The sequence below is a fragment of the Pseudorasbora parva genome, chromosome 12 (assembly GCF_024679245.1).
Source record: "Pseudorasbora parva isolate DD20220531a chromosome 12, ASM2467924v1, whole genome shotgun sequence".
Lineage (NCBI taxonomy): Eukaryota > Metazoa > Chordata > Actinopteri > Cypriniformes > Gobionidae > Pseudorasbora > Pseudorasbora parva.
This window is the reverse complement of record NC_090183.1, coordinates 44,132,714-44,145,547: the sequence shown is the minus strand read 5'-3', so window position 1 is coordinate 44,145,547 and position 12,834 is coordinate 44,132,714. Positions and strand designations below refer to the sequence as shown.

Here is a 12,834-nt window from a genome sequence, read left to right as displayed (position 1 = left end):
GCCAGGAGCTTATCTCATAAATAATATTGTTGTTCAAATTACACCTAATACTCGCTTACCTTGAGCTGAAGAACCGGTTCTGGACTATGGGAAACTGTCCTTCCGGCAGTCTGAAGCTCACATGAGTTTTAATCAGTACAGTGATACTCTGTTATTTATGGTTTGCGGAAAGGGCAGAGATCATGAATATAAAGCATGTTACCCACAATGATCATCTAATATTTGCATTAATGACCTCACTGCCACATAGCAAAGTATGGTGGAGGGGGATTATAATGTGGGGTTGTTTTTCAGGGGTTGTGCTTGGCCCCTTAGTTCCAGTGAAAGAAACTCTTAATGTTTCAGCATACCAACACACTTTGGACAATATCATGCTCCCAAATTTGTGGGAACTGTTTGGGGACGGCCCCTTCCTGTCCCAACATGACTGCGCTCCAGTGCACAAAGCGTCGGCCCATAAAGACATGGATGAGTGTGTTTGGTGTTGAGGAACTTGACTGGCCTGCACAGAGTCCTGAGCTCAACCCAATAGAACAGCTTTGGGATGAATTAGAGCGGAGACTGAGAGCCAGGCCTTCTCGTCCAACATCAGTGCCTGACCTCACCCCACCAATTATGACCTTAAAAAAAAAAACACTTGAGAGAAGGTGTACCAATCGCACTGCTGACGTGAACCCACATTGTTTTTTATTTTTGTTTTCTTGCATTGTATGTTCTTATGCATTTCTCTATGGCTTTAAGTTCATCAGTGTTCAGTCATTAAGTGGACATTAAGACTCTTTTCAGGTGTCAACTACGGAGAAGCCTTCCACCCATTGAAATCTACCCAGTGAACCACACCATTGGAGGTGTGAGGATTACACAAGGAGAGTCAGATTATTGGGAAAGTGCTACAGAAGCAGAAGCTTCCCCATGAAGAAGTGACACGTTAACTGAACATTCACCAAGGTCCGAGACTGACTCTATGAACATGCTGTGCTGAACCACAGGTAGAACACCTGAACACATTCACCCACCAGCTTAAACTCAAGCTACACACACCTGGTGAGACGGTGTCCTGCAGGTGAACAAAGAACCTTCCAAAGGGCTCTGCAGCTGCTAAGACAATTTCGTCATCTCAAGGATTGAACCAACGTCTAACCAACGTCTAACAGTGATCCCATAGGACCACCAGAGTTTGACCCATTGGGATCAAGAGGTGGAACTGTAAGACTGAAAAAACTAGTATATGCCGAAATGTCTGAATGAAGAACAAGGACTCTCTGAGAAAATAAAGGAAATTAACATCTGAACTGTCCCTCACACACCACTGGAGACGCAAGTCTCACCTCACTATCAGCTAATCTACATCTTTCCCTATATACCCCGTCTCCCCCAATTCCTTCCCTGTCTCATGCTGAGATCACCTGAAAATACACACAAAATCTCTATATTACAATGTCAATCCACACGATACAGTATTATATGTGTTTGATATCATTTGAAATCTCTCAGTGCGACTGGTACAAATATCTCAACTCCACAGAAGTTAACCAAAAGATAATCAATGTTTTAAGAGTTTAAAGATATCTTGTCTTAGTTTGGTGGGTGTGGCTTTCAGCCATTTGGCCTTTGCATCAATACAAGTCTTGATCAATGCAAATTCTCATTGTGAACTCATTTTTACACTTGAAAGAGTTTGTGCATTTGTTTCTGGGTATTTAAGGAAATGTTGCAAAGAGCTCAGGGCTTGACACTTTAAACCGGTCAGCCCGTAATGCTGGATGTCTCGAGAGCCAGCATTATGTAGTTTTCAGAAGTCAGGTATACATTTCATTCTTTACTTCAGACTATTTGATGTTATATATGGATTACCTTTGAATTGACTATGTAATTGGCTTTATACATTTACCTGACTGTAAAATAAATTGTTACACTTTGATAGATTCTGACTTGCTCTGGAATTATTCAGGTTGGGTATAATTTCAACAAAGGGTTAAACGGAATAATTAAATGTGTACGTAAACTATTAAAAATGAATGACCAAATAACCAATTGGCATTCTAACCTAAATTCTAAATTATAATTAAATGGAGTCAGATTAACGAGGGATTGGAATAAAATCCCCTTTTCCCCGCTGAAAAGACGAACGCGCAGCGACCTTCACCCGCCGATCGTTAGCCCCCATTGGGACGATTTGGGCGGCCTTACAATGGTTTGTGGAAAGGGCAGAGATCATGAATATTAAGCATGTTACCCACAAGGATCATTTAATATTTGCATTCATGACATCATCTCAAAATAATCTATGTACTGTATATAAGTATAATTATTTTGATTTCCGCTCTAGATATATAAACACCTCAAAACCTATTATGTGCAGCAAGAAAAGTGTAAATGTCTAGTATTTTCAATGTTGATTAGCAGCAGCAGTCTCTTATTGTTTAGCCTTATAGTCGTAGGCATAAAGGCTAAGTTGAGCAGCTGTTTTCCGTTTTTTTTTAGTAAAGATATACCAAACAAATACACTGTCAACAAACATCTGCAGAATACACATAGTTTCTGCTTGAAATAAGCCTAAAAGGAAAAATAACAAGCCCAGTTAAGCATTGTAGAGTCGTTTTCAAGCACAAACTTAAAAAACATTTGAAGTTAAAAAAAGTTGTAATTTATGTATATAGGCCTATGTATAAACAGCTTGTGAAAATGAAAATATTGCATATAAATATAAAATATTAAAATATTTGATAAAAAGTTGTATTTATTGTATCATATATATGTTGTTTTATTTTTGTAATGTTTTTTTGTAAAGTCATAATTTTGTTATAGGCCTAATATTGTTTTGAACTGCTTGGTTGTCACAGACACGCCAGGCTCCAACGCCACCCACTCACAGCGCACACCCTCTCCTGAGTTCTGATCACATACACCTGCTACTCATCATCACCCCAATCACCACCGGCACAAAAGACACACACACACACACACTCAGTCACTGTCCGGTCTCGTCTAGAGAAGGTACTAACTATCTCTGTTTTACCTCAAGGACTCCCGCTAATATATCTGTTTATCTCCAGCGTCTCTTGTCAAGTCTCCCTGTGTTTCAAGTCCAGTGTGTGTGTGTCCCAGCGAACTCTCCAGCGAACTCTCCAGCGAACTCTCCAGCGATCTCTCCAGCGATCTCTCCAGCGCACTCTCCAGCTATTCCCCTCACTGCACGAAGACATCCCTGTTCACCTGTTCACCTGCACTTCACCCCGTCAAACTCTCTGGTGCTCAATAAACTCAGCTAACTAACATCTTTGTCTCCGCAGTCTCTGTACCGTTGACAGAAGACCGGACCCACACCGTGAGCACCAGATGAGTTCCCCGGATCCCTTCCAAGAGCTGGTGGATGCCCACTTCCACATCCGCCAGTACACCTTCCTCAGTACCCCTGATTGCCAGTCCCATGGCCAAACCAGCGCCCTTCTCTGGATCGGCGGAGAACTGCAACGGATTCCTCCTGCAGTGCTCGCTGGTCCTGGAGATGCAACCGCACTTATTCCCCACCGAACGATCTAGAGTTGCATTTATCGTATCCCAACTGAGCGGCAAAGCATTACGATGGGCGGAAACTCTGTATGCCCAGGAAAATGAGAGCCTCGATTTACTCTCCAGTTTTACGGCTCACTTCAAGGAAGTTTTCGGACCAGCATGGGATTCTTCGGTTGGTGAGCAACTCTACCATACTCTACATGAGTATGCCTTGCAGTTTCGTACATTGGCAGCCACCAGCGGATGCAATGAGCGATCCCTTCTAACTACCTATCGGCAAGGATTGGATAGGTAATTCCATTGACCACTGTAGTGTACCTCATTACCACTGATGTTTCCTTGCCGGTATCAGCCCTCCTCGATTCCGGTTCCGCTGGGAATTTCATCTCCGGCGCCCTCTGTCGTCAGCTCAACCTCCCAACGACCCGTACTCCGACAAGCAACCGGCAGGCCGTTAAGCCGGCAGCATGTCAGTCTCCTGGCCGGTCCATTGAAACTTCAGATTGGACTCCTACACGTGGAGAAAACTCATCTACTGGTTCTGGAGGAATCCACCGCTGACGTGGTACTAGGACGTCCATGGTTGGAGCAGCACAATCTCGTCATCTCATGGAAGTCCGGTGAGGTCCTCAAGTGGGGAGAAAATTGTTTTAATGGATGTTTATCTGTTTTGCCTATCCCCGTCACGTCTCATTCAAGGAATATCGCTGTCTGTGCTACCTCCATTGAAAGTCCCATTGACCAGCGATCTGTTCACATCCCCGACTGCTACTCTCGCTTTAAAGATGTCTTCTGTCCTCACCGGGCTTCCAAGCTACCTCCCCATCGGCCATGGGACTGTGCCATTGACCTGCTTCTGGGTGAGCCAGTGCCCAGGGGAAAGATTTATCCCCTTTCCCTGCCGGAGGAGAAGGCCATGGAAGACTAAATCTAGGAAGCACTCGACCAGGGCTACATCAGACCATCCACGTCCCCTACTGCATCCAGCTTTTTATTCGTGGCCAAGAAGGAAAGGATTGCAGTCCTGCATAGATTATCGAGCCCTTAACAAGATTACAGTCAAGTTTAGATATCCCCTTCCTCTTGTCCCGTCCGCGCTCGAACATCTCCGTGGTGCCACTGTCTTCACCAAGTTGGACCTCCAGAGCGCGTACAACCTCATCCGGACACATGAGGGAGACGAGTGGAAGACCACCTTCATGACCCCTACAGGCCACTATGAATATTTGGTAATGCCCTATGGCCTTGTAAACGCCCCTCCGTATTCCAGGACTTCATCCATGAGGTGCTCCGGGAGTTTCCACAAATCAGTCCTAGTATACATCAACGACATCTTGATTTACTCCCGGAGCCTGGCTGAACATCGCCGTCACGTTGCGGAGGTCCTGCAATGCCTGAGGGAGTTCCAGCTCTACCTCAAAGCCGAAAAATGCTCCTTCCATCAGCCCTCAGTGCTGTTCCTTGGGTACCCCATCGACAGCAGTGGCATCCGGATGGACGAGCGGAAGGTGGAATCCATACGGACCTGGCCCACACCTTCCACCATTAAGGAGCTCCAGCAGTTTCTTGGCTTTGCAAACTTCTACCATCGATTCATCCAGAATTACAGCATCATCACCAGCCCTCTTACTTACCTCATGCGCAGTAAGCCCAAGTCTCTCTCCTGGAACCCAGCGGCCACAAAGGCATTCTAAGATCTCATGCAAGCCTTCACCGCCGCTCCCCTCCTGGTCCATCCCGACCCCAGCAAGCCCTTCATAGTGGAAGTGGATGCCTCCACCACCCCAGCGGGAGCGGTGCTGTCGCAACAGCAGGGGACGCCCAGTAAGCTCCATCCATGCGCCTTCTTCTCCCAGAAGTTCAGCCCGGCGGAGGTCAATTATGACATCGGAAACCGGGAGTTACTGGCCATCAAGCTCGCCCTAGAGGAGTGGAGGCATTGGCTGGAAGGCACTCAACACCCCTTCCTGGTACTCATAGACCATAAGAACCTAGAATATTTGAGAGATGCCAAGCGACTGAACCCCCGTCAAGCCCGTTGGGCCCTCTTGTTTCCCCGGTTTAACTTTGCCATCTCATATCGCTCTGGGCCCAAGAACGTGAAGTCAGATGCTCTCTCACGCCTGTTCGCTTCCGAAGAGCACCCCGAGCGCACGGAACCCATGCTACAGGAAAGCTCTAGGATGCAAATACTTTCATCCTAGTGGTAGTGGACCGTTTCTCTAAGTCCTGTCGTCTCATCCCTCTGAGGGACCTGCCCACAGCCCTAGAGACAGCAGAGGTGCTGTTCAATGCCATCTTCCGATACAATGGGATTCCAGAGGACATTGTGTCGGACCGAGGCCCACAGTTTACATCCCGGGTATGGAAAGCCTTTTTCTCACTCCTAGGTGTGACCGTGAGTCTATCCTCAGGCTACCACCCACAGATTAACAGGCAGACGGAGAGGAAGATCCAGGAGATTGGTCGATTCCTCTGTACCTTCTGCCATGGTCACAAGGACACCTGGAACCAGTTCCTGGGTTGGGCCGAGTACGCCCAGAACTCCCTCCGGCAGGCCAGTCGACTACTGGTTCCGGGAGAGCGAGAGGGTCTGGGACTCAGCCCACCACCAACTCCAGCGAGCAGGCGCAAGATGACAGCCGACTTTCGGAGGTCCGACACTCCCACCTTCCAGCTTGGATGTCACCTGCACTTCACCCCATCTAACTCTCTGGTGCTCAATAAACTCTGCTAACTAACATCTTTGTCTCCGCAGTCTCTGTACCGTTCACATTGGTATGGTTACTATTAACTGTTTTCATTGTGTGTTTTTAATGTTTTTATTTATTGTGGTTGTGCTGAATTATATATATATATATATATATATATATATATATATAATTATATATATATATATATATATATATATATATATATATATATATATATATATATATATACTCACCTAATGGATTATTAGGAACACAATACTAATACTGTGTTTGACCCCCTTTTGCCTTCAGAACTGCCTTAATTCTACGTGGTATTGATTCAAGGTGCTGAAAGCATTCTTTAGAAATGTTGGCCCATATTGATAGGATAGCATCTTGCAGTTAATGGAGATCTGTGGGATGCACATCCAGGGCACAAAGCTCCCATTCCACCACATCCCAAAGATGCTTTATTGGGTTGAGATCTGGTGACTGTGGGGGCCATTTTAGTACAGTGATCTCATTGTTATGTTCAAGAAACCAATTTGAAATGGTTTGAGCTTTGTGACATGGTGCATTATCCTGCTGGAAGTAGCCATCAGAGGATGGGTACATTATGGTCATAAAGGGATGGACATGGTCAGAAACAATGCTCAGGTAGGCCATGGCTTTTAAGTGATGCCCAATTGGCAATAAGGGTCCTAAAGTGTGCCAAGAAAACTGTAAAGTGAAGAGCTGGGCCAGTCATAGGTCAGTACGTCCCTGCTCTTTGAGAACAACATTGGGCAATGACAGTTGTCTTCGGAGACGAAGAGGTTGACCTCTGCCCTCCTGAAAACATTCCATATCATTTGAACTATTTGGGGATGGAGGGTCCATTCCCATGGTGACACGTAGCCCTGCTTCCCTGGGGTATCTGCTCCCTGGTTCATTCTGCCCGGCATGTGTGCTGCCCTAAGTGAGCGTAGGTTGCCATTTGCCCTTAGGAGCAGACCTCTGGTTAGTTTGTACAGCCGTTTCAACCAGAGTCTGCCTTTGTGGTTATGTTACCAGCATTTCCAGGCAATTCATGTCCAGCTGTGTCTCTGTGCTCAACCATGAGACCCAACCCATGTTTGAGATCCAAAGACAGCCAAGTGTCAAAAGAGTGCCAAACTTGAGGAGGAACCTGTGGTTTCAGCCAGTTCTCTAGGGGATGCATCTGCAGCACATGAGGCCTAGCATCTTCTGAAAGGTTCTGAGGGGTCTGTTGGTTCCCGTTTTGAATGAGCATGTGAGCCACTGGATAGTCTGCGAGCGCTCATCTTGTTGCTCTGAAGCAAAAAGCTCTTGGCTGTGCTTCCGACCTGGCCAGAATGAGCCAGTAGTCAAGGTAGTTCAAGATGGGCTTTCCCATTTGTCTCAAAGTGGATAGTGTTGAATCTGAATCCATGCACACTGGAAAAGTGCGAGGGGCCAGGGACAGGCCGATTGGTAGGACTGTATACTGGTAAGCCTTCCCGTCGAATGCAAATCCCAAGAGCATTCTGTGGCAGGGAATTATCTGGATATGAAAGTATTTTCAGATCCACTGAGGAGAACCAATCCATTGGGCGAACCTGCACAAGGATTTACTTTAGCGTTAACATTCTGAACCATCTTGTTCAGATGTCTGAGGTCTAAATTGGGGCCTTAACATCTTTTTTGGGAACAAGGAAGTAGCGGCTGTAGAAGCCCAACTCTCTCTGGGCTGGCGGCACCGCCTCTATATACTTTATAGAAATTTAACTGTTTTGGAATGTTACTATGGCAACCATTTTTGAAAGAAAGCTACATGACTAGGCATTGGAATCAATAGTAAACACTAATAAATAGATGATCCAGAACAATTAGTGTTTGCTATTGATTCCAATGCCTAGTCATGTAGCTTTCTTTTAAAAATGGTTGCCATAGTACCATTCCAAAACAGTTAAATTCAGTTAATTGCATTAGTTAAAGTTAGTACAACACAGAAGAAACTTGAAGCAGCCATTCATCTTATGATCCTCTGTAGAAAGCATTGTCTGTAAGTTAATGATTAATTTGTATTATATTTCTTACATTTACTATATAAAGCTATGTAGTAGAAAATTTTAGACATATAAGTATTAAGTATATACAATTCATTTATATTACAGTTATGTTGTTGAAGATAACCAAGCAGCTCCAACATTTACATTTCCTTTCTGTAGTTTCACTCTGTTTCAACATATTCATTGTGGTGTGGAATAAAGCAGCATTCTCCCACAATCCTACGTGTTGAAGGAGTTTATCTATCTGTCTAACTTTGGGAAGACGCCAATGTGAGGGCAGAATAGTTACCAATAAAACCTGCTGCTTAGCCCCTTTTTACAAAAAAAAAAAAAAATGGTCATAATTGTCAAAATACAATTATTGTAAACCTCAGCACAAAATTCAAGTAATCCATTAATAATAGTACAATAAAACTGTAGACTTAAAACATAAAGAGTCAGAATTTACATTGGAATATATTTATTAAAAAATAATATTCATAATACAGTACTGTCATCAACATTAATAAGCAGCTTTTCCAAACACGTTCATTTTAAAACTGTAGTTTGGTTATGAAGACATTTAAATTGATAAAACAATGAAAAATGTGAATGAGAAACATGTAGTGTAGTTGTGATTTCTTAATGGATAATTTTCATAGGTAATGGGATTAACTACTGTGTGAACTTCAGGAGAACTTTAACTTTTCTGAAGACAAATAAAAGAAATTGAACAAAATGACTAGTTCTGAGCAAAGCACAATCATCATTATTTGTATATGTCACATGGTTTGATATTTTGTTATCTTGTTCAATAGCTTTTATACACTTTCCAGTTTGATTTAAGTGTCTAAACATTTTAGGCCACTAAAGATTCTCAAAACGCAAATAAAATGTCAGAATTCAAATGTCATAATTCAACAAATGCAAATAATTTTATGTTTTGTTTTTTAAATAAAATGTTGCCTGATAAAAATTATGATTTTGATGGCACAATCTTTACAATAATAACTCTACATGTGAAGTATTCCTTCATTTGTTTCATAAACTTCTGGTCTCGGACCCCATAGATCAAAGGACTCAGTAATCTTGGCATAATGTTTGTGAGCAGATAAATACAGAAAGTGATCTTAGTGCGGTGTAGAGGGAAAAAAGGAGTGATAATTACATTCATAAAAGGGGTGATATAGGAAAGCATACAAAGCAGTAACTGGACACCATGCAACAATATTGTACTCTGAGCCTTATTTGCTGAACCCTTTGAAACCGCTTTTCTGGCAGTAAACATGACTCTGCAATAAGTGTAAATGATAATTATCCACACCAAAGACATATAGATGACTTGTAAAGCAGTAGTCCGTTCCTTATGTGCTTTGGTAGGAAGCAAACTGAATGAGTAGCAAGATACAGCAGACCCAAAGAAAGATATGGATGTGATTGACAATAAAATGATGATATCTACCAGAGGAGGTATAGTTCCTAATACCCATAGCAAGCATATAAAGATGTAGGTTCTTTGTGGAGTGCAAATCCGAGAGTGATGCAGTGGTTTACAGATAGCAATGAACCGTTCTATGGCCATACCAGCCAGATTCAAAGGAGTGATCAAAGAGGTGGTTGTACCAAGAACAAGCAATATGCAACACAATGAAGCATTTAAGAGTGGTGAAGCGTAGGACAACACATATAAAGTCACTGACACACAGATCATGAGCATGTCATTGATTACAAGGTAAATGTATAAGATGTATCTGGAGTCTCTTGAAAACACTGGATTAGAAAAAAAAGTCACTACAAACAATCCATTGATAAAATTAATGATAAAGCCAAGAGTAACAATCACAATGTTTTTGGCAAAAGCTTCTTCATAACCATCCACAATCCAGATCGTCAAGTTCATTTTCCCGGTCTTTACGGGCAAGGACCTGGATCAGAAAGAGGAGAAAGTGTTTAAGAAGTGACCAATTCTAGGCTTAACCCATTCATTTTTAAGAAGTCTCAGAAATAGACTTACCTTGGAGTAGAAGAACCAGCTCTGGATTGTGGGCAGTCTGAAGCTCACATGAGTTTTAATCAGTACAGTGATACTCCGTTATTTATGGTTTGTGGAAAGGGCAGAGATCATGAATATTAAGCATGTTACACTGTAAAAAAAAAAAAAAAACACTGCACCAATTAAAAAATGTTCTAGTGACTGATCACATCTATATTTTTTAGTTGGCCAAATTGAATTTCTGTGTATTAAATTGCATCACTTCACAGAAAATGTATTTGGCCAAATGCATTTTTTTTTTGTGATGTGATCAGTCACTAGAAAATGTTCAATTGTGGCCTGATTAAAAAAAAAAAAAAAAGTACAGTGTACCCACAAGGATCATCTAATATATTTGCATTCATGACATCATCACAAAATAAGGTTTTCCGCGCTAGATATATAGACACTTCAAAACTGATTATGTGCAACAAGAAACATGTAAATGACTAGTATTTCCAATGTCAACTATAGCAGCAGCAGCAGCAGCAGTCTCTTATTGTTTAGCCTTCTTTTTGTTGGCATATAGGCTACCCTAGTAAAAAATAAATATACTAAAATGAATTTTAAATACATATATTTTATGCTTAATATACTACAAATACATTTATATTTGTGTACTAAATATAAATACCCTGCAATTGTAATTTTAGTATACTTAATTGGTATACTAACATCCATTGTGCAATAAAGAAGAACAAGTAAATATACTTGTTAAGCAGTTAAACAAGGATTGTATTCTAAGGCGGTCGTCTCAGGTTATGTATGTAGCCATGGTTCCCTGAGAGGGAACGAGACACTAGGTGTTTCTCAATGTCAAGGATGCTTCTTCGGAAGGACTGATCCTTCCAAGTCACTTCCTTCAGAGGCTAGGCGAGGCTCCTCTTTAGCATTCGGAGAACACGTAAATGGAACAGGCTAGCAAGTGCACGTCATTGCGTCATTACGTCAGTGAAAAGGTCCGTTGGCCATCAATAACATTATGTGTAACGTTATTTGTATATATTTTTATATCAATACAGTAGTAATTTGTACCGGCATTTAAACGTTAAACTTTACGTATATTTACTACGGTTATAACAAATGTTTGGTAGCGTAAATAAAAGCATTGTGGCAATTAGCGAGGTGAGGGACCGTGAGAGCCAGCTGATGGAGTGATAATGAGCGGCAGCTGATCGCCGCCACACCGGTCTCGGCTCACGGCAGTGACGGGAGTATAGATGGTGGAGCGTGGAAGACGAGAGAGGAATAGGCCTGGAGTTTATGTTATGGTTTGTTTATGGTTTATTATGTGTGTGCGGACAGTCGCCCATGAGGGTTTTATTATTTATAATAAAGTTGTTGAACGTTCGCCGGTTCCCGCCTCCTTCCTTCCCATCTACAAACTCCGATACAAGCATATTTGCCCCATTCACGCTCCGACTCCGCAAACGTCTGAAGATAGCGAAGCTGCGCGCATAGGATTGTGGGTGATTTGAGAACGCGAAGTGCGCGAAGGCTACTCATATGCATCCTTTTCTGTATATGACATATTTTTCGAATGAAGGACTCAGTACTTGGTTGACATTCCGAGGATCCTCGACATTGGAACAGCCCTTCGTCGGATGTCGATGACGTGGCATCCTTAGAATTCTGGCTTTCGAGGATCCTTCCTTGACATTGAGAAACGCCTACTGTGTTGGAACGCTCCGAGAACGCTTCTGCGTGACTGTGTCATGAAGCACTCTTGAAATCAGTCCAATGGCGTGACGGGACGTCATAGGCGGGTGACGTCATTGACCAAGAAACTATAAAGCACCCCTGACCCAAACGATATTAGCTTCTTAAATGTCGAAGCAACACAGTCACAGGCATGCTGGGAGTATGGCAAGGTGACGCAGTGTCTCGTTCCCTCTTAGGGAACCATGGTTACATACGTAACCTGAGACATTCCCTTATTGAGGGAACTCGCACTGCTTCAGAACGCTGTAGGAACTCAATACCCACGCCACCATAATACCAAGTGCTTGTCTGTGTGAAATCTTAGCGCACACTATGTCAAAAGCACTCGAGACCCCGGAGTCGAAGCCACACCCAGGTTATAACCATACTCCGAGTTGAATGGGCTCGGATCCTTAATGAAGAAGGTTGACCGTCTGACTCATAAGCTACTAAAATAGCCTCAGCTATCCATTTGCTCAAAGTCTGCTTAGATGCAGGCTTCCCCTTACTAGGGGACTTAAACCATACAAACAACTGGTTGGTTCTACACCACAGGGTAGTACTGTGGCTGTAAGCATCTAATGCCCTTACTGAGCAGAGCAGATTTCATTTCTCCTGGTCCAGATTCTGAAATGGAGCTCTGGAGTGAAGACTAGTCTCTACCACCTCAGTGGAAGGACCTGAATCTATGAGCTGGGCCCCCTCAGAAGCCAAGCCCACAGTTTCCATAACTCTGGGTTGGGGTAAAATATTGTCCCCATCCCTTGGAAAATAAAGGTCCCTCCTGGCAGGAATCTCACCCGGAGGGCTGTCTAGGAGAGACACTATGTTCTGATGTATATCCGACCAGAACGAGCTGTTA

General features: G+C 43.0%; 1 protein-coding gene across 1 annotated transcript; it reads right to left on the bottom strand.

Annotated features, from left to right (window-relative positions):
- Positions 1-9,215: 9,215 nt before the first annotated feature.
- Positions 9,216-10,139, bottom strand: LOC137093711 (odorant receptor 131-2-like). Its single transcript, XM_067458554.1, has one exon. It carries the CDS (start codon positions 10,137-10,139, stop codon positions 9,216-9,218), a length of 924 nt encoding a protein of 307 aa, XP_067314655.1.
- Positions 10,140-12,834: the final 2,695 nt, after the last annotated feature.

Bases quoted from the DNA above. Each gene is read 5' to 3' on its own strand.
- LOC137093711 (XM_067458554.1), bottom strand. From the start codon at position 10,139: ATGAACTTGACGATCTGGATTGTGGATGGTTATGAAGAAGCTTTTGCC.